A 25,824-nucleotide genomic window follows, 5' to 3' on the forward strand; every position below is an offset into this window, starting at 1 on the left:
TGTAAAGGGCAGATCCTGCCTTTTGAACCTGGTTGACTTTTTCAAAACAGTCACTAGAGCCATTGATGAGGGCAAAGCAAGTCCATACAGCCTACCTGGACTTGGCTAAGGCCTTCGACACAATACCCCACTCAGGCATCATAGATAAGCTCAACAGCTTAAATGTAAACCCTTATGTCACTAGATGGGTTGCAAACTGACTAAAGGACAGAACCCATAAAGTTAAAATCCCTGGAGCAATGTCAGACTCAAAGCCAGTCACAAGTGGTGTCCCACAGGGATCTGTCCTGGGACCCCTCTTGTTCGGCATTTATTTCTCTGATGTTAAAGCAAACATGGGAGGGTTGTGGCTGACAGTTCACAGATGACTGCAAACTAGGCGCCATAGTCGATACACCAGCGGACACATACATCCTACAAAAAGGCCTCACAGAAACGGACACTGAACCCACAGACATTGCCAACATACTGGCAGACAGGTTCAGTGCAAATTTCTCCCCTCCCTCCCCCCCCCAAAAGGAGAAATATCTATCCCACCAGAGTCTAGCCTCCCAAACATCTCAGATGCCCAGGTGAGAGCTGCTCTCTCTAAAGCAAAAAACACAGCATCAATGGGACCGGACGGTGTCCCCGGCTGTGTGCTACACGAACTCAATGAGGAACTAAACCCACACATAAGGCTGCTGTTTAATCTTAGCCTTACTACAGGATACGTACCCAAAGAATGGCGTACGGCAACTGTGGTCCCACTCCACAAAGGCGGTGCTTCTACGAACCCTGGAAATTACCGCCCCATAAGCTTGACGAGCCTGGTCTGCAAAGCTATGGAGAGGATCATAATGGAACTCATAAATAAAGACATTGGGGACCTACAGACACTGGATCCTACCCAATTTGGCTTTGTCAAGGGCAGATCCTGCCTCTTGAACTTGGTCGACTTTTTCGAAACTGTCACTAAGGCCATTGATGAGGGTAAGGCAGTTCACACAGCCTACCTTGACCTAGCAAAAGCATTCGACACAATACCCCACTCGGGCATCATAGAAAAGCTCACCAGCTTAGATGTAAACCCATATGTCACAAGATGGGTTGCAAACTGGCTCAAGGACAGAACACACAGGGTTAGAGTTGCTGGTGCCATGTCAGACTCTAAGCCGGTCACGAGCGGTGTCCCACAGGGCTCAGTCCTGGGCCCCTCTTGTTCGGCATTTATTTTTCTGAAGTGCAGGCAAACATAGGGGATTGTGGCTGACAAAATTTGCAGATGACTGCAAACTGGGCACCATAATTGACACTCCATCAGACACAGACATCCTCCAGAAAGGTCTCATAGAAATGGATAACTGGTGCCAGAGCCATGGCCTTAAGCTAAATGCCAAAAAATGTATAGTCCTACCCTTTGGGAAAAACAAGGTAACCCCTAATTACCACATAGGTGGTAATCCATTAAACACGGAAGAAGTTATCAGGGACCTGGGGACCCAAGTTGACAGTAACCTCTCTTTTGACACTCACATTGCCAAAGTGGTTAGGAAGACCTTCTACATTGCCCACCTGATCATGAAGGGATTCACATCCAGATCAGGAGAGGTCATTGTACCCCTGTACTCTTCACTTATCAGACCAATGATTGAGTACAACGCCCCATTCGGAATGTACCTTACCCGACACCTGCAGCAGTTGGAAAGACCCCAAAAGTTCCTCACCAAAAGGATAAAGGGGCTCAAACATATGTCATACGATGCCCGACTGAAGAAACTCCAGCTCTATTCAGTCGCATACCGTCTGCTCAGAGGTGATCTGTGCCTGACATACAAGGCCATGTCCAACCCGGAATTAATGGACATGCTCCACCTCAAAAAATCCAAATCCACCAGAGCCACGAGAGCAAGAGACTTAAACCTCAACACGGATATAAATAGGACGTGCTGGAGGGACAGATTCATCACCCAGAGAACTCCCTACACTATGGAACAGAATCCCAGTCCATGTGAGGCAGAGCCCCTCACTGACTCTGTTCAAGAGAAATCTTGACGAGTGGATGGGAGATCATAGGTTTACCCCGGGAATCATCTCTGTATCACTGCTGGACAGAGGCACAGCAAACTAATGGGTATAGTATTCTCATCCTAAGGGGTGGTGAAAGCCACACACACTCTGGCTAGGCTTATAAATGCCCTAGGGCAGATAGCCTAGTATGAACCTATGAACCTATGGTGCCGGAGTCATGGCCTTAAACTAAATGCCAAAAAATGTATAGTCATCCCCTTTGGGAAAAACAAAGCACCCACAAATTATCACAGACAGCAACCCACTGAGTACGGAAAAAGTAATCAGAGACCTAGGCACCCAAGTCAACAGCGACCTCTCATTTGACACCCACATTGCCAAAGTGGTTAGAAAAACATTCTACGTTTCACACCTCATCATGAAGGGATTCACATCCAAATCCAAGGATGTCATTGTACCCCTATACTCCTCCCTCATCAGACCCATGATTGAGTACAATGCCCCATTTGGTATGTACCTCACCCGGCATTTGCAACATCTGGAGAGACCACAAAAGTACCTCACCAAGAGGATCAAGGGTCTCCATCATTCTGCCAGACTAATGAAACTCCAGCTCTATTCAGTAGCATACCGCCTGCTCAGAGGTGATCTCTGCCTGACGTACAAGGCCATGTCCAATCAGGAACTGATGTACATGCTCCACCTCAAAAAATCCAAATCCATCAAAACCACGAGAGCTAAAGACTTCAACCTCGGCGCAAGTATGAATAGGACATGCTGGAGGGATAGATTCATAACCCAGAGGCTTCCCATGCTCTGGAACAAGATCCCAGTTCATGTTACGCAGGGCCCCTCACTGACTCTCTTCAAGAGAAATCTTGATGAGTGGATAGGAGATCGTAAGTTTACCCCAGGGGTCACATCTGTGTCACTACTAGACAGGGGCACAGTAAACTAATTCTATTATATAAGGGGACCTTCACTGTGTCACTACTAGACAGAGGCACAGTATTCTAAATCTATTCTGTGCATTTTTGTATCCTATCAAGGGGTGACGAAAGCCACATCACTATGGCTAGGCTTACAAATGCCCCAGGGCAGATAGCCTAGTACTAAACTATGAAACTGTGAAGGACATCTCATTGTTGACTTGAAACTGTCTTAAAATATTCTTTTCAGGATACAACATTAATGAAGATAAAACAAAGGTTATAGCTTTAAATTATGTACCCACACACAAATTGTTTCAACAATACCCGTATTTATGGGGACATAAGATGAAGTATATAGGAGTATGATTAAAAAGGGCTTCTGTTTAGAGCAGCTAAGGATATGTATGAAGAGATTAAACAAAAGATAATACAAAAATTGAGAAACTGGAAACTTATTTACGGGTACAAGCGGTGAAAATGTTTTTTAGTTCCTGTAGTCTTTTGTACAGGTCAGGCATACTTTCATCAACCTGATGAGAAGTTGTGGACAATAATTACTAAAGAATTGAAGGAATTTATCTGGGAGGGAAGGAGGGCAAGAGTGAAGTGAGATAAGGTCATTTAGGATTAACTGATTTGAAGGGATCGCTAGTATATGCGTTTGTATACATAACGCATGCAGAAGGTTATAATTCAAGGTAAGGGATGATGAAACCAGGGAAAGCTCAAGAAAGAGTGGGGTTTTGGATGCAGATCTACAAGGAGAATAATAGGTGGTACAGAATATTATATTCATAAAGTTACAGAAAATATTCTAAGAACTAAACCAGTATGAGAATGGAGAAAGGAAATTTGCCAATGGGGATGATTTGCAAGCAGGGGTATAGAAAATAGTCGAGGGGGCTGGAATTTACTGGAGAAACCTGGCAAAAGAACCAAGGTATTTGGAGCAAATAACTCAAGCAGGAAAGATATAGAGTGGGATGAGGCTGTGAAGACATTTGGATTGCAGGCTAGAGAATTCCTTCTCTACAGGGCTTGATTTCAGAGTATAGGCAGGGAGAAAGGGATAGGGAACTTTTATGTGAAAGACCTACTCTAGTAGAGTTTTTAGTTTAATCTAGAACAGAAGCATCTGTTAAAGGGATAATTCGAAGGGCATATAAAATTATTGAATGATAAATAAGAATCAATTGGAGGATATAATCAAAGCTTGGGAAGACAGACTAGGAAAGCAATTTACTAGAAAATTAATAATGGGAAGATATATATGGTTCCCAAGTGTGTAACCCAGTCCAGAGAGTTTAGGATTTTGGGAAGTGATTGGATAAGTATTTTTATACCCCAAACAGACTTCAAAAGTATTTTGGATAGCTAAATGTTGGAGGTATGATGGATAACAAAGGTAACTGAGAACATTTGTTTTGGGAATGTAATGAGTTGGGAGATTTTAAAAATTCCCTACAGAAACATTGGGTAAGCAAATGGCTGCAAGTATGGAAATGACTCTCTTGAGCTGGGATACAAGAACTGAATTGCCTAGGCATCGTAAGGCCTTGGGCTTAATTCTGTTGGCTGCCAAAAAGCTATTAATAGAAAATGGAAATCAGTGTACACCACCTGTATTTGAGGTATTGAATATTATAAAAGAGGTAAAAGAACTGGAAGAGGAACCTTTAGAAAAAGGAAGGAGCAAATTGCTTGGAAGTAAATCGAAAATCTTGAGAACAATTCATGTATAATGAGAAGTAAGGTTTAAGGGAAGGCAGGAATGTTGGACTGATGGTAATAGCAAAGAAAATATGCATCTGTTGTATTTAAATGGAAAATGTTAATGTTTTTTTCTGTTAATGTACATTTACCTATATCTTAAGTGATAATTTAATAAAGGTGTTGGAGACAAACACATTTGTACAATGTGTACAAAGGAAGTATAATTATTCTAATGCATTCTTTTACAGTTGATTGTGCATTTGTTACTATGATGTTAAATATTTAAAGACTGACACATTTATAGCATTTTTATACATTGTAAGATTATGCTAGTAACGCAAGTCTGTGTACCATGGAACAATGTTTCTGTATACTAATAAATGTCTAAAATTGTCACACAGTTTATTGTACTACTTCCTAGGCTGAGCTTGAAAATTGTTCAGCTAGGTCAATGCTGTATCCTGACTAAGGAGTTAAAATAAGGATATGGACTTTTAATGCATGCATTTTCTTTTTATGTGACTAATACACATCAGAGTGCTTGGCGTATGCATTACGGAGCTTGGTGAGACCTCTCAACCTTATGAGTAAAACTGGTATAATAAATGCACTGAAATGTATTACCGCTCAGATAAACACTTTGTGCCCTCTGCACAGATTTCCATTGTCCTATTTAAGGAAATTACTGTTTTGTTTTAAAGTTTGCTAATTACTAATTTTAGTTCCTGAATACCTTATATAAAATACTTGGGTTGTGTAAAGTGGTCTCGTCTCATCCAAAGAAGTTATAGCCCACCTTTATTTGTCCCTCATTAGGCCCATTATTGACTAATGCACCCCTCACCATGCAGCTTGCTTAGGATTTAAACCAGGCTGAGATGCAATAGTATTTCCTTGCCAAAAAGCTACTCTGATGGACTAAAAATTCTCTCTCTCTATTCACTGTCATGCATACTGCTGAAGGGCATGACCTCTGTTTAGCCTTCTGTGCCACGAATGATGCTGCATGCTTCGCGCTCCAACTAAGTAAAACCAGTGGTAAAGCAAAAAAACTCTTCTAGAGACCTAAACCTACACTATCCCATCAGTACAGATGGTGTGACCAATATTAATCAGAGCTATCCCCTGTTTCTGGAATAAGCTGTCCTGTTAGTTTCCTTAGAACCCTTTCAAAGCAGTCTGGATGGGTGATCAGATTTTCACCAGGTATATGTGGAGGTTCTACTTCATGAGGGCCAGGGCCATAGTTAGTCTCCCACCAGTACAGGTGATTAGGCCAATCTTCCTGTTGATTGCCTTTGACCATAAGCTGTGCATCCCTAAATGTGTTCATTGCCATATTCTTTCGATGGCTTATTTTCCTGTGTGTCCTCTAAAGACAGCAGGCTTCATTTCTCATAAGACAATTTCAAATCATCATTTCGGTGTAAGCCCAGATTTTCAGGTACTTTTCATATAGTTAGACGAGAATGAACTAGAAAAGCTTCATTTTATTGAAGTCCTAAACTACAGAGTAGGGGAGGGTTTATACTGCTTCATTTTGTCACAGTTAAAATTCTAAAGTTAAAATGTACTTCAGCAGTGTTAAATGGCTTTCTGCACATGTAGCATGTGGTCATCAGCTGATCCTAAAATGTTGAAGTTGTAACTTTGAGCACAAAGCTCTTTAGCTGGCTGTATAGATTTTCACTGTTCTCCTGCTCACTACAGTAATCCACGGTCATAATTTACTTCCCACAATCTTGCTATGCACGTCCTTGAGATTGACCGCTGCTCCTGTTTTAATCCCCCACCGGACAGGGCCCTTCGCTGACAAGCCAAGAGTTCATAGCTTAGTGGCTATTCACTGTTAAGTCAAGGGAGTGAAGCTTCTGTGCATACAGAGCCAAGAGCCACATAACTGCAGCTGTCAGATTCCCAACCACAGGAAGTGATGTGCAGTGAAATCAAGACTTCTGTTTCCAGTCCCCACCACCAAGAAAGAGAGGAACCTGCTCACTACCATTAGACACAGAAGCAACACAAGAACCTTTCTGGTGGGGAGCTTCAAATTGACCCCCCCCCCCCGCCCCATTACACAACTCATTGTGATAATACTGATTCATTGGTCTGTCTTGCTTGTAAAAGTGCACGTCATATTTGCAAAAGTACATGTCATGTTATCTTGATATATAGTTAAGAACTTGAGTTTTGAGAGGTCTAATTTTATTTTTTCTGTAGCAGTTCAGTTTAACTGTATTTGCATTTACTACAGATTACATTCTGGATAATTTTAATTCAAATTTTACAGATTCAACCATATGAGAAGATTAAGGCAAGAGGATTACCAAGTAATGTGTCTAAACTCTTGAGCAAGCTGGTGGTGGTAAAACTCAATGGTGGTTTGGGTACCAGTATGGGTTGCAAAGGACCCAAGAGCCTTATTAGTGTACGTAATGAAAACACCTTTTTGGACTTGACTGTTCAGCAGATTGAGGTAAGAAAATAGCTTAAGTATGTCTGTGTCTGGAGGGTGGGAAATTATTAAATACAGACTAGTATCACATTATCTTGCATAACAGTTATACAGTAAATAGCAGCTTGTATGAATACAGTGGTGTCCAGAATGTAAGCCAGAAGCAGTTATTGGGGCCTCCTGATGTATGAGTATTATAGTCATAACTATTGGGTAATATAACAGAGCTTTGTGTAAGACACTCAAACTGCATTTGGAATATGGGTTTAAATGTGGGAAAGAGGGTATAAAATTACTGATGTGGCTGCTTAAATTTTTGGAGATTGTAAAATGCAAATATTTTCTTTTTACAATGTTTATTTCCAGCATTTAAATAAAACCTACAATACTGATGTTCCCCTGGTTTTAATGAACTCCTTTAACACCGATGAAGACACCAAGAAAATTTTGCAGAAGTACAGTCACTGTCGTTTGAAAATCTACACTTTTAACCAAAGCAGGTATAACCCATAAATATCATTTTTAGTTGTCCTTGACTAAACTGGTAGTCTTGTGATTGCTCATTGCAAAGTGCGTCATTATCCCTTGTGTTTTCTTTCTTTCTTGGTGAGAGTAATGCTTATTTTGACATTAGGCAAACTTGTTTTCCGGTAATGGAACATTTAAATCTTGGCTTGAAATATGGACAGAGACTAAAGAACATAATGGACCTTAGTTTTAATATTCCTTCATAGACACCAGCCTGTCTTACCAGAACTAGCTTAAAAGTCAACATCATCAGCCAAAATAAAAGGTTCGTCCTAAATATTAGGTTGTTAAAAGAATGTCAGATGTGGCTGGCATATTTACAAAAAGCTGCAAGTGGTATACAGTAAACTCTCCATTAACCAGCACCCATGGAAATTGGTAGATTCCAGATAACTGTAGTTTCTGGTTGCTTGAGAGTTGCATGTTAAAAATAGACTTGCCTAATACCATACCCTATACTATTGGTTTGGTTTGATTTGTTCTCAGGTTGGGGAGAGAGGGAATTTATTCTTGTCTTCCTTTTTAAAACTCTAAAAACGTAAAATATGTTTCTACGGGTGGAAAACAAAGTGCAACATATAAAAATTGTGCTTTATTTCTTCCAGTTCCCCCCCCCCCCCAGTTGCTTGAGTTCGAGTTAACTGAGAGTTTACTGTATATTTTACAAGACACTTAGCATTTTGACTATGTAGAGCAACAATAATTTTGACAAGATCATCAGAGTAATGTTTGACTGACCTGCAGTATCAGACTAAATAACATTGGTTAACAGAACTGTTGTGCACTTTCACCCACAGGTCCATATTAAAATTAGATTAAGGGGGAGTAGGACAATAAAAATGCAGATCTGAAGTCGTTGACTTAATGTGGTCTTCAACCTGTGGGTCTATGGATCCAAATTGGATCCGACACGGTCGCATCACTAACATTTGATCCGAGCTCCAAGCTCCTTCCCTTACCCATAATGCCCCATGTCTCCTTCTTCCCTTCAGATCTTGTTTGCCGCTGTTCAGCTAAGCATAGTGGTCTAGAGCTCTGAGCATTTTCTGGGTGAGTAATTGAAATCTTTTCAGGGTTAAGTGTTCTTCCCTTTCTTTTTTCTTTCCCACAACTCTTCTACCTGTGTTGACTTGTCAGTTGTAAAAAAAAAAAAAAATCTTTATATAGTTGTAATTCCCCTTGGTCTTCCCACTCCCCTTTCTTGTGAGTGAGTGCATTTGTGTGCCTGTGTATTTATTTTTTTCTCTTTCAAGCATTAGGATGGCTGATGCTCCTAAACCAGTAATGTTCTTTGTGTTTCACTGTTGCAGTCATCACCTGTGGATTATCCCTGCTGTGGTAGCCCTCGGCTGGCCCGAATACCAGAGTCTATGCTTTTTTTTTTTTTTTTTTTTTTTTTTTTTTTTTTTTTTGCATCAGCTGCAGTCGCCTGTAGCCTAACATCAAGTTGTCAGTGCTATAAAGCAAGGGAGCCGACATCATTGCATCAGTCTTTCTTGCCATGGAGCTCGTAGCAGAATCAGTTCACATGAGTGCCGGTCAGTCACTACCAGAAGTTGCATTTCAGCTGAAAACGTCTAAAGCTAAGTACCCTGTTGGGGATCCTTTTTTAACCGATGTCTGAAAAAGTTAATCGTCTCACCTGTGGAAAGCAGATCCACACAAAGACTTCCATTCTTACTGTGTCACTTGTTTAGGCCCAGACCACGATGTCCCCCGTTGCCAGTTCTGTGCCTTCGTTAATGTGAGAACCATTCACTGTAGAGCTCTTTTATAGACAGTTATTTTTGTGTTCTGTCTTCGCATTCTGATATGGCGTCTGTCGGCCAACAATCTGTGGACATTCCAAAAAAATGTAGAGATAAAGATAGACAGACCACACAAGGCTAAGCCTTCTGACGACGCTACCACTAAGCAGGTCATCAGTTCTCCAGAATTCAGTGAGGTGTTTTCGCAGCCCCTGATGCCCGATTCTTTATTTACGCAGGCCTGTACCAAGACCCTTTCGGAGTCCAGTATGCCACAGAAATCTTCTTAGTCTTCCGAGCCTTTGGCTGTCTCTGCCTCGGTTGGGTCTGGAGCCGTGACACAGGCACAGGCTTCCAAGGAGGCCTTTCGCACTACCGAATCTAGACAAAAACTAACATCTTCACATCCAACTATCATTTCTCTCAGACCGACGGATTCTGTCAGGTTTAGAAACCAGGCCACTCCTAGGAAATCTGCTTTTAGCCACCATCTTGCTACTGCTCCACCACCCCAAACACAAATTCTTAAAATGTCGGAGGATCTCATCTCCCTTATCCAGGGTAGTCAAGCCATTACTTCTAAAAGGAAAAGGCACCCTTCCCCAGAAATTATGGCAGAACAGGATTCTGAGGAATCTGACTATTCAGTTATTGAAGAGGAACAGCATCCCTTAACTGCTTATGAGGGTTCAGATGCAGAGGAATCCATCCCTTCTGCCTCCCCTACAGAGGACCTTTCCTTTGGGGAAACCCTTCACTCCTTCAGGGAATATTTCCAGTGGGAATCTCAGGACTTCCCACAGTCTAAGAAAAGATTTGGAGAGTTTCTGGACCTGCCCCAGCACAGACCCCCCCCCATTTTAGAAGTGGTGGATGATGTTTTCCATGAATCCAGCTTAGCCCCTGATGCCCTCCCTTTTGCTCCCAGTAAACATGACCGGTACTACAGAGTACCGGATTCTCACAGATACCTGTACAGAAATCCTGCTGCATACCCAGAGATCATTGCACAGGGACCTAAAAGACATGACTAGTTCTGACAAGAATCCTCTTCCTTCTGACAAGGACTCCAGAGCTCTGGACAGATAGGGGGAAAAAGTATACAACTCTGCAGCCTTAGCTATCAGAGCACTCAATTGTCAGTTCCATATGTTAAAATATCAACAACACACTTTGGAACAATTTAAAACAGAAGATTGCTACCTTTCCTGACTGTGCCAATTCAAAAGAGTTAGATTTACTGCACTCTGCTTGTCAAGTGGCCAAACACTCATTACGATGTGGATATGATGCCCTAGAAGCCTCTAGCAGGGCAGCAGTGACAGGATCTGGTATTGGGAGAAATGCATGACTGAAGGAACAACCTCTCCCTGATCATGTCAAGTCTAAACTTATTGATGCACCCCTATATAAGAAGCGTTTGTTTGGGGAAAAAGCAGAAGAGGTGCTTGAAAAGATAGAAGACAAAGCAAAATCTATGCAAACAGTAGAAGTTTATTTCAAGTTCAACCTCCTAGATTCAGCAGGAACTTTCCCTCTTAGCACTCTGCCTTCCCTGCACTTAGCAGACAGGGCCAATGTAAGCCTCACAGGGACAGACCATCCTGGCCCCTATCCCAGGGCCAGCAGAGAAGCAAACAATGGACCATTTCCGTCTCTAAGGCAGGGAGTTCTAAGCCAGCCTTCTTTGCAAACACTCACAATGACTCCCCTCCCTCCTCTGCCCTCCCTTCTCTCATCAAAAACTAGGACGAAGGCTCTCCCTCTTCAGACTATCTGCTTTCTGCAACAAAGGACCAATGGGTCTTAAAGATCATTTCTCAGGGATACAAATTCTCTTTCAGCAAACTCCCAATTCCAAGAGGATACCCAGACTTGCCTCCAAATCAGTGGGCAGAGGCATTGAAACCGGTCCAAACTCTCATATCCCAGGGGGCAGTAGAACCTGTCCCATCAGGTTAAACAGGCAGAGGCTTTTATTCCAGACTATTCCTTGTTCCCAGAAAAGAGGGAACTTTGTGCCCCATCCTGGATCTATCCATTCTGAACACCTTCCTGGTGGTCCCCAGATTCAAAATGCTAACTTTGCAGCAGCTGCTGCCTATGCTGACAAAAAATGCCTGGCTAGTGACCTTAGACCTAAAAGATTCCTACCTCTACATCCCCATCAGGGAATCATTCAGAAAATTCCTGCGCTTCAGAGCAGGCTCACAACACTTTCAGATGTTCTTTGTGTTTCACTGTTGTAGTCCTCACAGTTGGGTTATCCCTGCCAGGGTAGCCCTCGGCTGGCCCGAATACCAGAGGCTTAGTATTTCTGCGTCGGTTGCTCTCACTTCAGGACTGACGTCAGGTCGTCAGTAGTATAAAGTATGGCAGCCGATGCCATTACATCAGTCTTTCTTGCCATGGAGCCCAAAGCAGAAGCAGTTCGCACGAGTGCCAGTCAGCCGCTGCCAGAGTTTCATCTTCCGAATTGAAGTTGAAGTCTTCTAAAGCTAAATACCCCATTGGGGATCGTTTTTTCTTGCACTAACCGATGTCAGACAAAGTTAACAATCGTCTCGCCTGAGGAAAGCAAATACCACACAGAGACTTTCATTCTTACTGCTTCACTTGCTTATGTCCAGACTACAATGTTCCCTGCTGTAGCTTCTGTGCTTTGTTCAGCACCAGAACTATACATCATGCCCTTATTGTAGCTAGAGATTTTCTCTTACAGTCCTCTAATTCCGATATGGCCTCGGTAAGCCATCCGACAGCAGATCTTCTGAAAAAATGTAAAGGTAAAGACAGACAGACCACACAGGTCCACACCTACTGACTATGCTCACATTAAGCTAAGCGTCAGTTCTCCGGTCCTCAGTGAGGCGCTTTTGCAGCCTCTGATGCCTGCTTCTGTAGATTTGCAGGCCGCTACTGAGACCCTTGCGGAGTCCGGTATGCCACAAAACTATTGTTCGACTAAGGATCCTGCGGTCATCTCCATCTTGGATGGGTCCAGAGCCACTGAGCAGGCACCAGCTTCCGAGGAAGTCCTTCGCACTACAGATTCTCGACACAAACAGATGACTTCTTTCGCGACTACCTTTCTTTCAAAAATTAACAAGTTTCTTAGGCCCAGGTTACAAACCACACCCAAGAAACCGATGACCCAATCTCGGGCACCTGCTTGTTGCCTCAGTCTCAAATGCTTAAAATGGCGGGAGACCTTATGCTGATCAGGGGAAGCCAAGCTATACCTTCCAAAAGAAAGAGATCTGTTCCCTGTAGTTTTGCCTGAACAGCAGTCCAATGACTCTGATGCATCTGAGTATGAAAACATGCAACCCCTCTGCTTATGAGGATTCTGATGCAGAGGATTCCATTCCCTCAGCCTCTTCCCCAGAGGATTTCTCCTTTGGGGAAACCCTTCACACCTTAAGGGAGCATTTCCAATGGAAAAGTCAGGACTACCCTCAGTCTAAAAAGGGACTTGGGGAATTCTTAGATCTTCCACAGCACAGACCCCTGGCCATCTCCCCAGTCCTGGATGTTGTGGAGGATGTTTTCCTGGAATCCAGTTTGACTCCTGCCACCCTCCCTACTGCACCCAGAAAACCAGACTGGTATTAGAGTCACTGACTCGCACAAATTTATTTTTAAAAATCCTACTGCTGACCCTGAAGTAATTTCTCAGGGGCCTAAAGGAATTAAAGCAGCCTCTGCTAAGAATCCCATGCCCTCAGATAGGGATTCACGAGCACTAGACAGATGGAGTAAAAAAGTATACACCTCAGCTACTCTTGCTATCAGAGCACTGAATTGTCAGTTCCATGTGCTAAAACTTCAGCAACATACCTTGAAACTCCACAAACAAAAAATGTCTTCCTTTCCTGCTTGTGCAGAATCTAAAGACTTACAAGAGTTAATGCATTCCGCAAGTCAAGTAACTAAACACCCCTTGCACTGTGGTTTTGACACCGTAGAAGCTTCTTGCAGGGCAGCAGTCACCGGTTCTGTCCTTAGAAGTCATGCATGGCTTAAGGAACAGCCCTTGCCAGACCATATTAAATCTAAATTATTTGATGACCCTTGCACAAAGACAACTTATTTGGCACCAAAGCAGAAGAGGTCTTAAGGATAGAAGAAAAAGCAAAATCTATGCAGGCAGTTAAGGGTTTCTCACAGGTCCAGCCACCCAGATTCAGCAGGCATTGTCCCTCCCAGCACTGGTCCTTTCCTGCTCCCACTAGGTCAGTTCAGCCCAGACCCTGGGGAACCAGACCCCACAGACAGCAGCCACAGGGAATGCAGAGATATAAGTAGTGGACTGCCTCCACTTCAAAAACCAGGGAGTTCTAAGCCACTCCTTATGGTAAGAACTTGTAATGACTCTCCTCCCCCACCCCCTCCCTCTGCCTACCTCCACTTACCCCTAGGAGGAAAACTCTCCTTTCATGCAAACACCCGGGCCTCCATTACCAATGACTGCTGGGTTCTCAACATAGTGTCCCAGGATACAAATTTTCTTTCCACACCCTTCCAACTCCAAAAGGGTTCCCAGATCTACTTCAAAACCAGTATGCAGAGGCGCAAAAGCAAGTCCTTTCCCTGCTCTCCATGAGTGCAGTAGAGCACGTTCCTGCAGAAGAGTAAGGCTAAGGTTTCTACTCCAGACTTTTTCTGGTACCCAGGAAAGAGGGCACCTGGCACACACCTCATCCTCTATCTATCCATTCTAAACACCTTTCTGGTGATGCCAAAATTCAAAATGCTCACTCTCCACCAGCTGCCACCCATGCTCTCCAAGGATGCTTGGCTAGTCACCCTAGACCTAAAGGAGGCCTACCTCCACATTCCTATCAGGGAATCATGCAGGAAATATCTCCATTTCAGGGCTTATCTACTGCTTCCAGAGTTTTCACAAAATGTCTGGCTCCGGCCATTGCCTTTTTCAAACAAAGGAATATCCAGATTTGCCCATACTTAGACGACTGCCTAATTCAGGCAGAAGCCAGAAAAAGTTGCTCAAGCACCTGGCCTTTGTAAAGTCCCTACTGACCTCCCTAGGATACACAGTCAACGAAAAGAAATCCAAACGGGTACCCCCCCCCCCCAAAGGATTATATTCCTGGGAGCAAGCCTGGACACAGCATCTCAGATGGCATTCCTTACACCAGAAAAGCAAACCTTTCTGACAGACTACTCTCAACTAGCCACCAGACCCCAACTATCTGCAAGGAAAATCCTGTAAGCTCTGGGGTTCATGGCATCTTGCATTCTACTCCCTCCATATGCCAGACTGCATATGAGGAAACTTCAGTGGTACCTAAAAAGCCTTTGGTGTTAACACTGTCAAGACCTGGAGACTCTTATACCTATAATACCTTGCCTCAGAAAAGATTTTCTTTAATGGGCAACAGCATGCTCCCTTAACAAAGGATTACCTTTCTCACCATCCCACGCTGCCCATACCCTCACCACAGATGCATCAGATTATGCCTGGGGTGCATACCTGGACAGCAGATGCATACAGGGCCAATGGAGCCCATAGCAAATCCATCTGCACATCAGCCAAAAATAGATGATAGCTGTCCAGCACCCCTTGATAGCTTTCAAGACCCTTCTCTCCCCAGTGGCTCTCCTGATCAAAACAGGCAATGCATCTGTGATGTGGTATATCAACAAGCACGGAGGGACTCAGTCCTACCTTCTATGCAGGCTGGCCATGACCCTTTGGCACACAGCCTCTGCCATGCAACTCCACCTGTTAGAGAGTTGAGAACCTGACAGGAATTGTGCTAACGGACCACTTAAGCAGAAATCTTCTGGTCCCACACGAGTGGCAGCTCAACAGAAGAGCCTTTGCCCTAATAACTCAGAAATGGGACACCCCGAAGGTCGACCTCTTTGCCTCCCACACCAACCATCAGCTCAGCAAGTTTTGCACCAGGGAGCATCACTGCATGGCTTGGAAAGTGGATGCCCTGTCCTTCCCCTGGGTCAATCTGTCAGTCTATGCCTTTCCTCCACTACCTCTCATCCCCAGGGTACTGCTCAAAATAAAGGAGGAAAAACCAAGGACAATTCTTATAGCTCTAGACTGGCCTCTCCAGCACTGGTACCCCTTGCTACACAGCCTGTCCTCTCTGTTACCATGGCATCTCCCTCCGATTCCAAACCTCCTGACCCAGAGGAAAGGGGAATTCATGCTTCCCCAATTGCAGACACTCAGTTTGGCAGCTTGGCTTATTCCCTACCCCCCATTCAATCTGCCGACCTCAGCAAACAGGTTCTAGTTGTTATACACAAGGCCAGATGCCCTAGCACTATAAAGTCTTACGCTAACAAATGGAAAAGGTTCTGCACCTGGATTCAGGCTAAGGGAGCCAATATGGCACAGCCCTCCCTCCCTCCCTCATTTAGCTGACCTGCTACACAGTGGACTCTCCTTTTCCTCTATTAAAAATCATGTCTCTGCTATCTCTGCTCATTTTCCCACTGAGCAGCCCTTTTTCTCGCACCCTGTGATCAAATGGTTCCTAAGAGTGGCTAGCAACTTGAGGCCACCCAGAAGAGCACCAACTCCAGCTTTGGGAGCTTAACTTTGTGTTGGAAAAGCTCACCCCCCCCCCTTCGAACATGCCTCTTCAGAAGAGCTAAATTTTCTCTCCTAGAAAACTGCTTTCCTTCTGGCCATCACTTCAGCCAGAAGGGTCTCCAAGCTGCAAGCACTCATGGCTGTGGAACCCTTCATCATCTTCCATGCTGACAGGGTGTCCCTCGGGACTAAACCCATCCTTCATGCTCAAGGTGTGGTGTCCAGTGTAGCTCTCAACCAGTCCATTAATTTCCCCACCCTTTTCCCTAACGCACAGAACAAGGGGGAAAGGATCCTGCACTCTCGATGTGCACAGACAGCTCAGAGTCTATCTAGACAGGACTAAATCCTTCAAAAAGTCTGATCAATTGCTGGTTAGCTTTGCTGCAGGGTCAGAGGGCAAAGCCATCTCCAAACAAACCATCTTTAAATGGATAGCACACTGCATCTATTTCTGCTACAAACAACATGGAAAGCCTCCCCCAAGGGGGTCAGGACTCGCTCCACCAGAGCAGCCTCCACCTCTGCAGCTTTCCTCAGAGGAGTCCCCACCAGGGACATCCTGGAGGCTATCACCTGGACATCTGGTCACACCTTCACGAAACATTACCACCTGCCTATATTCTCCAAATCAAGGGCAGGGTCTGCCTCTGCAGTCTTGCAGGGCATCCTAGCCAGCCCCTAGTTTCCTTGACTGCCTCCACCCTTTTCCTCAGATTTGGGAATCAACCCAAATGTGATGACTGCAACAATGAAACACAAAGAAAATAGTAGATGTTCTTCATGTTTCACTGTTGCAGTCATCACATTTGGGTAGTCTGCTGGCAGGTTGCCCTCAGTCAGCCTGATTAACAAAGTCTTGGGTCCTGCGTCTGTTGCTGTCCCTTCTTCCATGATATCAGGGGTATAAAACATGCAGCTGACGCAATTGCATCAGTCTTTCTTGCCACGCGGTGCCTGAAGCAGAAGCAGTTCGCAAGTGCCAGTCGGCCGACTCCTGAAGTTTTTGTTTTCGAGTTTCAGAACCGAAGTATTCAACTAAAAAGCTAAGTACCCCATTGGGGAAACTTTTTTTCTTATTCCTTACCGATGTCAGTAAAAGTTAATAATTGCATTACTTGTGGGAAGCAAATACCTCATAAGGATTTTCATTTGTACTGTATTCCTTGCCTAGGCCCTGACCGCAACGTACCTTGCTGTCGGTTTTGTGCTAAATTTAATCAACGCACTATTAAATGTCAGTATATTTTTGCTTCTAAATATTTTGGCTCACGCTTCAATTATCCAGAAATGTCATCGGTTAGCAATCCGACTACCGGAATACCTAAAAAATGCAAAGAAAAAGAGACAGGCCGTCGAGGTCCAAAACTGACAACGGTTCTAAGCCAGTCACCAGTTCATTGAGGCGCTTTCGCAGCCCCTGATACCAGCTACTTCTGATTTGCAGGCCTCTACTGAGACCCATTCGGAGTCCGGTATGCTGCGAGATGCTTCACTTATGGAACCCGCGGATGTCTCTACCTTGGATGGGTCCAGAGCCGCTGTGCAGGCACCCGCTTCTGAGGGTGTTTTCAGGCCTACAGATTTGTATATTAGACCGACACCATCTTCAAAACTAAGGCCAAAATCTAAACCTGTGTCTACAAAAATGACGCCTGGGCCACATGTGCAGGCCCTTATGCCTAAAAAACAAAAGAATAAAATGGCTGAAGATTTAATTACTTTGATCAGGGGTAGTCACCCCCACCCCCCAAGAGGCCTAGGCAAGACATTGATTATTAATCTTCTGAACAGGATTCTATTTCTTCTGACTCTTCTAATGAACAGGATTTGTCTATACCTACTTATGAGGACTCTGATGCAGAAGATTCCATTCCTTCTGCTTCTCCCACTGAGGATTTTTCTTTTGGGGGAACTTTACATACCTTAAGGGAACATTTCCATGGAGAAAGTCAGGATTTCTCTGAATCTAAAAAGAGACTTAGGGATTTTCTTCTTCTTCCTCAGCATAGGCATTTGGCTATACCCTCCTGTTCTAGATATTGTTGATGTTTTTTCAGAATCTAGTATGGCTCCTGAGTCTCTGCCTCCGGCTCCTTGTAAGCCAAACAGATATTACAGGATTCCGGACTCCCACAAATTCCTTTTCACAAATCCTATTGCAGATCCTGGAACCATTTCTCAGGGTCCCAAGGGCATTAAGGCTTCTACTGCCAAAAATCCTACCCCTTCTGATAGAGATTCCAGGGTGCTGGATAGATGGGGTAAGAATGTTTACACTTGCAACCTTGGCAATCAGGGCTTTACACTGTCAGTTTCATATGCTTAAATATCAGCAGCATATTATGGGACTGCTTAAACGGAAAATGATAATTTCTGACTGTCTGGAAAATAAAGATTTATAGGATCTTTTGCATTCAGCTAAACAAGTTGGAAAACCTACTTTGACTGTCTGGAAAATAAAGATTTATAGGATCTTTTGCATTCAGCTAAACAAGTTGGAAAACCTACTTTGCAATGTGGTTTTGATTCTTTGGAGGCCTCTTGCAGGGCTGCTGTAACTGGGTCTGTGCTGAGAAGGCATGCTTGGCTCAAAGAGCAAACTCTGCCTGATCATGTTAAAGCATAATTGTTGGATGCTCCTTTACAACAGGACCGTCTCTTTGGTAATAAGGCTGAAGAAGTTTTAAAAAAGATGGAAGATAAAGCTAAATCTATGCAAACTGTGAAAGATTTCTTACAAGTGCAACCTCCAAGATTTAGTAGGCACTGGCCTACTAAGAACTGGTCCTTTCCAGTTCCTTCGAGAGCCACTCAAATCAAACCCAGACATTCCAAAGGCTCCAGGTTTCAGTCACAAGGGACTTTTAGAACAAAACAATGGGGTGGCTCCTCCTCCAAATCTGGAAACAACAAGATACCTCCCTATGGTAAACAGCCTCAATGACTTTCCTCTACACTTACCAAGCACCAGCTGCTCCTTTGGGGGGAAAACTGGCACTTCATGCAAGAAACTGGCAACTTTATAACCCAGGACAAATGGATCTTAAATATAGTATCCCAGGGATACCGATTGCATTTCCACACATTGCCAATCCCAAACAGATGGCAAGACCTGCCCCCAAATCAGTGGGCAGAGGCCCAGAAACAAGTACTGTTCCTCATGAACATGGGAGCTATTCAACCAGTACCAGAAGAGGAAAAGGGACAAGGTTTCTATTCAAGACTTTTCCTGGTACACAGAAAAGACAAATCATCGTGTCCAATTCTGGACTTATCTACTCTAAACACATTTCTGGACATTCCAAAATTTAAGATGCTGACTCTTCAACAGTTACTTGCTATGCTAGGCAAAGAAGTGTGGTTGGTACCTCTAGACTTAAAATAGGCTTACCTGCATATCCCAATCAGGGAATCTTATAGAAGATACCCCCGCTTCAAAGCAGGCTACTTGCATTACCAGTTCTCTGCACTGCCCTTTGGCTTATATACTGCGCCCAGTGTCTTCACTGCACTGCCCTTTGGCTTATATACTGCGCCCAGTGTCTTCACAAAGTGCCTGGCTCCAGTAATTGCATTTTGCAGGCAAAGAAATATTCAAATATGTCCATACCTGGACGATTGTCTAATTCAGGAAGAAAACAGGGACATTCTTCTACAACATCTGACGTTTGTAAAAAGGGTCCTAACTTGTCTAGGGTATACTATAAACAAAAATAAATCACAACTGATACCCACTCAAAAAATTACATTCCTGGGTGCAAGCTTGAATACAATTGTCCAGATGGCTTACCTTGTGCCAGAAAAGCAAATTCATTTGGTAACTTACTTCAAACAGGTGGCCACAAAAACCCTGCTAACTGCAAGACAAATTCTGCAAGCCTTTGGGTTCATGGCCTCCTGCATTCTTCTAATTCCATATGCAAGACTGCATATGAGGAAGCTTCACTGGTACTTAAAAAGTTTATGGCGTCAACATTGTCACAGCCTGGAAACAATGATTCCTGTCATACCTTGCCTGCAACTAGAGTTCCTATGGTGGGTAGAGGTCTGCCACCAAAACAAGGGACTGCCATTCACTCCACCCCCTGCCACCCAAACCCTAACTACAGAAGCATCAGACCATGCTTGTGGGGCTCATCTGCCAGGGAAGTGCATTCAGGGCAAATGGAGCCCAAATCGAATGCACCTTCATATCAATCAAAAAGAAACTCTAGCTGTACAGAATGCACTGATGGCCTTCAAGGACTACCTTCATCCAGGACAATTGATAAAGACGGACAACACCACAGTTGTGTGGTACATAAACAAGCAGGGGGGTACACACCCCTACCTCCTTTGCAGACTAGCCATGGCATTGTGGAACATGGCCTTGACCTATCAGATACTACTACAAGCTCAATTCCTGTCAGGAAAGCTGAATACTCTGGCGGACGAACTAAGCAAAAATCTCATGGACTCACACGAATGAAAACTGGAACCATGGATTTTCAACATGTTGACACGCAAATGAAGTCCAGACATAGTTCTGGGGTGAGGCAAAAACATCCATCAGTTGGACAAATTCTGCACAAGAACTCATCACAAGAAAGCCTGGAAAGTGGATGCTCTATCCTTCAGCTGGAAAAACCCATCAGTCTACGCCTTTCCCCCTCTGCCTTTGCTCTCCAAAGTTCTACTAAAAGTCAAACAGGACAAACCAAAAATGATTTTGATTGCTCCAGACTGGCCTCACCAACACTGATACCCACTCCTGCGCAATGTGTCACACGCGCCACCGTGACACCTGCCTCAGACACCTTACTTACTGTATCAGCAGAACAAGCAAATTCTGCACACTCAGCTCCAAACTTTGAATCTTGCAGCGTGGCTAATCACCTAAATTCACCCTTAGCATCCCTCAGCAAACCTGTGCTGGATGTCATTTTGGAAGCAAGAAGGCCTAGTACTAGAAAATCTTATGCTGATAAATGGAAAAGATTCTGTGCCTGGAATCAATCACAAGGGATAAGCCCAGCAGTGCCCAATATTCCTCAGATTTTACAGTACTTAACTGAGATGCTGCACAAGGGCCTGTCCTTTTCTTCCATAAAAATCCATGCCTCAGCTATTTCAGCTCATTACAACACAGAACCTCCCCTCTTCTCTCATCCTCTGCTAAAGCATCATGTCAGAGGGAACAAAAACTTAAGACCACCCAGGAGAGCTCCAACCCTTGCCTGGGACCTCAGTTTTGTATTGGAAAAACTCACTTTCCCTCCTTTCGAGCCAGCTGCTACTGCAGACTTAAAATTTCTATCCTGGAAAACAGCTTTCCTTTTATCAGTCACTTCAGCTAGAAGGATTTCCGATTTACAGGCTCTTATGGCAGTGGAGCCTTTCATCATTTTTCATGCGGACAGGATGTCTCTTAGGACCAATCCATCCTTCATGCTTAAGGTGGTATCCAGAGTGGCTCTTAATCAGACCATTCATTTGCCAGCTTTCTTTCCCAATCCACAGAACAAGGGGGAACGGATTCTGCATTCATTGGATGTACACAGACAACTTAGATTTTACTTAAACAGGACAAAATCTCAAAGAAAATCTGAACAACTACTGGTGGCATTTGCTGCCGGGGCAGAGGGAAAGGCCATTTCAAAGCAGACTATTTCCAAATGGATAAGCCATTGTATTCATTTCTGCTATATGCACCATGGTAAAACTATCCCCAGGGGATCAGTTCTCATTCCACCAGGGCTGCATCTACTTCTACAGCCTTTCTTAGAAGTGTTCCTACCAGAGACATTCTAGAAGCTGCTACCTGGAGCTCAGTTCATACGTTCACCAAACATTACCATTTACCTTTCTTCTCTAAATCCAGAGCTGGCTTTGCCACTGCTGTCCTGCAGAGCCTTATAGCTGGTCCTAATGCTGTATAATTTCCTCCACCCTACCATAGCTTTGGGAATCTACCCACATGCAATGACTGCAACAGTGAAACACGAAGAACATAGTACAGTTGTGTACACTTACCATAAATGTAGATGTTCGAGTGTATTCACTGTTGCAATCCTGGTTACCCTCCCTCCAACCCCCTATTTTTCTCCGACTATACCTATACTTTCTTTCACTATGCTTATAAGCCCTTTTGGTGTATTTGCTTTTGGGATTGGAGGTATATTTTTTGTGTGTTTAATTTTATTTGCTCCCCATTTGGGGGGCACTTGACATCTGGGGCAAGAAAAACTGATGTAATGACATCGGCTGCATGTTTTATACCCCTGACAACCTGATGTCATGGAAGAAGGGACGGCAACCGACGCAGGACCCAAGACTTTAATCAGGCTGACTGAGGGCAACCTGCCAGCAGATTACCCGAATGTAATGACTGCAACAGTGAATACACTCTAACATCTACATATATGGTAAGTGTACACAACTGTACTTTGTGTACACTTACCGTAAATGTAGATGTTCGATGTTTTCACTGTTGCAGTTCTGGTCTTCCTCCCTCCATCCCCCTCTTCTTTCTTCTCTTTCCGTACAAGGGACATATTGGTGTTTACGTTCTACTGGTGGGGTTCTTTCACCAGAACCTGGCTTCCACTTGGGGGCTCCTGACAGGTTAGGGCAAAAAAAAACTGATGTAATGGCGTCGGCTGCCTTACTTTATACTGCTGACGACCTGAAGTCAGTCCTGAAGCGACAGCAACTGATGCAGAAATACTAAACCTCTGGTGTTCAGGCCGGCCGAGTGCTACCCTGGCAGCAATAACCCAAATGTGATGACTGCAACATTGAATACACTCAACATCTACATTTATGGTAAGTGTACACAACTGTACTGCCCTTTGGCTTATCTACTGCTCCCAGAATATTCACCAAATGCTTGGCCCCGGCCTTGGCATTCTGCAGACAGAGAAGTATACAGATTCACCCTTACCTGGACAACTGCCTCATTCCAGGCAGAGTGCAAACAAAAGCTGCTCCAGGACCTTCTTGTTGTCAAATCGCTCCTAACTTCCCTTGGGTTCACCATCAACGAGAATAAATCAAACACAACCCCACCAGGAAGATCATTTTCTTGAGAGCTGTGCTAGACACAGCATCCCAAACGGCCTTCCTATCCCCAGAAAAGGAGAGCTTCCTGCCTCTCTACTTTACCCAGCTGGCATCCAGAAGTCACCTCACTGTGAGAAATTCATGCTAACCCTGTGATACATGGCATCTTGCATCCTTCGCATTCTGCTGGCCAGGCTTCACATGAGAAAACTTCACTGGTATTTAAAGAACCTTTGGTGCCAACACTCTCTCTAGAGACCTCTTTCCCTCTGATCCCATGTATACGGGCCAAGGTTCTCTGGTGGGCAGAGACCTGTGCCAAACAAGGGTCTTCCCTTCATCCTCTGCCCTTCCGGCCAGATCATCACCACAGATGCCTCAGATATTGCTTGGGGCGCTCACCTAGCAAGCAGGTGCACCCAAGGTCTTTGGAATGCCCAGCAACTTCACTTGCACATCAATCAGAAATAAATGACTGCAGTACAACAGGATCTGACATCCTTCAAACCCCATCTCAGGCTAGAAATGTGGTACATCAACAAACAGAGGGGGGACCCAGTCTTACCCCCTGTACAGGCTAGCCATGAGCCTGTGGCTTACCCACCTCCATGGGTCTACACCTAATTGCCCAGTACCTACCATGGGTCAACAACACTCTGGCAGACCACCTAAACAGAAACTTACTGGACCCCCACGAATGGCAGCTCCACAGGGGAATCTTTCTGCAAATCACTCAGGAGTGGGGGACTCCAGAAGTGGATCTCTTTGCCGTGCACCTCAACACCAGCTGCAAAAGTTTTGTACCAGGGAGTATCACCTCCTAGCGTGAAAGGTGGATGCCTTGACCTTCCCCTAGAACTCCCTCTTTGTGTACGCCTTCCCTCCCCTGCCCCTTATTCCCAAGGTACTGATCAAGATAAGAGAGGAGAGAACAAAGGCCATCCTCAATGCTCCAGATTGGCCAAGACAACATTGGTACCCCTTACTGCGCAGCCTAACCTTACAGCCCCCCAAGCAGCTTCCCCTGATCTCAGACCTCTTGACCCAGGTGAGGGGAAAGATACTGCACCCAGACTTAGACTCTCAATCTTTCAGCATGGCTTATACTTTAAAAAGCCAGCAAGGAGTCCCTGTTAAGAGAACAGGACCTAAACATCATCACACTGGCCAGAAGGCCCAGCACCAGAAAATCATACACAGAGAAATGGAAAAGATTTGGCTCCTGGAACCAGTCCAAAGGGGCCAGTACATCCCATCCTTACATCCTTCTTATCTTGGATTACCTAACCAAGTTGCTCAATAATGGCCTCTATTTCTCCTCTATTAAAATCCATGCCTCGGCCATTTCTGCCCATTACGATTCAGACCTACCACTCTTCTCTCATCCTTTGATTAAACAATTCCCTAGAGGGGCTCCTAATATCAGACCTCCCAGAAGGCCTCCCACTCCACCCTGGGACCTGAATTATGTCCTAGAAAAACTAACCTTGCCTCCTTTCGAACCTGCTGCTTCTGAAGAATTAAAATACCTCTCTTGGAAGACTACTAGCCATCACCTCAGCCAGAAGGGTATCAGAACTTCAGGCTCTCATGGCTGTTGAGCCCTTCATCATTTTCCATGCAGACAGGGTCTCCCTGAGGACTAACCCCTCCTTTATGCCCAAGGTGGTATCTGATGTGACCCTCAACCAGGCCCTACACCTATCCACCTTCTTTCACAACCCTCAAAACAAGGGGGAAAGAATTCTACACTCACTAGACATGCACAGACAACTCTGATACTATCTGGGCTGTACTGAACCATTCAGAAAAACAGACCAACTACTTGTCAACTTTGCCCCTGGGGCAGAGGGGAAGCCCATTTTCAAACAAACCATTTCCAAATGGATATCGCACTGTATCCATTTCTGCTACAGACTACATGGGAACCCCCCCCTCCCAAGTCTATCCGTACCCATTCCACTAGGGCAGCCTCCATTTCCACAGCCTTCCTCAGAGCAGTCCCCACCAGGGACATCTTGGAAGCTGCCAACTGGGCCTCTGTCCATACCTTTGCAAAGCATTACCACCTACCTCTTTTTTTCTAAGTCTAGGGCAGGGTTTGCCTCTGCAGTGTCTGCTGACCCATGCCTAGGGCTTTAACCTATCCTGCACCCCTCTCCTCAGCTTTGGGAATCCTCCCACAGGTGATGACTGCAACAGTGAAACATGAAGAACATAGTACAGTTGTGTACACTTACCATAAATGTAGATGTTAGAGTGTATTCACTGTTGCAGTCCTGGTTTCCCTCCTTCCATCCCCCATATAACATATTCCCCTAGGGAGACATAAGCTTCCCATGGTGGCTATTTGCCACCAGGACCACTTTTCCTTATCTCCTTGTGCTTCTGACAGGTTAGGGCAAGAAAAACTGATGTAATGACATCGGCTGCCTTGCTTTATAGCACTGACGACCTGATGTCTGACTACAGGCGACTGCAGCCACCCTTCCCCCCAAAGAAAAACATTAACTCTGGTATTCGGGCTGGCTGAGGGCCACCGCAGCAGGGATAACCCACAGGTGAGGACTGCAACAGTGAATACACTCAAACATCTACATTTATGGTAAGTGTACACAACTGTACTTTTAGGAAGTGCACAGAGTGTGGCCATAAGCTCTCTCCAGCTGATTATTTATTTATTTTATTTTTATTTTACATTTGTTAACCGGGGGTATGTGACCCGAAAAGGCCCTTTTTTCAGCAGAGACCCGGGGAGAAAAGCTCCACAAAGAAAAATTACAGACACATTTAGTTATTTAGACATGATCG

General features: G+C 44.5%; 1 protein-coding gene across 1 annotated transcript in view; it reads left to right on the plus strand.

Annotated features, from left to right (window-relative positions):
• UGP2 (UDP-glucose pyrophosphorylase 2) overlaps positions 1–25,824 on the plus strand; it is a gene marked incomplete in the record, with an annotated part of 652,430 nt that overhangs the window by 428,928 nt on the left and 197,678 nt on the right. Inside the window, 2 exon segments of the mRNA XM_044055543.1 lie at positions 6,946–7,131; positions 7,477–7,610. Coding sequence (XP_043911478.1) covers positions 6,946–7,131; positions 7,477–7,610 — 320 coding nt within the window.

The sequence above is a fragment of the Protopterus annectens genome, chromosome 1.part2, assembly GCF_019279795.1.
Source record: "Protopterus annectens isolate FY-2018-M chromosome 1.part2, PAN1.0, whole genome shotgun sequence".
Lineage (NCBI taxonomy): Eukaryota > Metazoa > Chordata > Ceratodontiformes > Protopteridae > Protopterus > Protopterus annectens.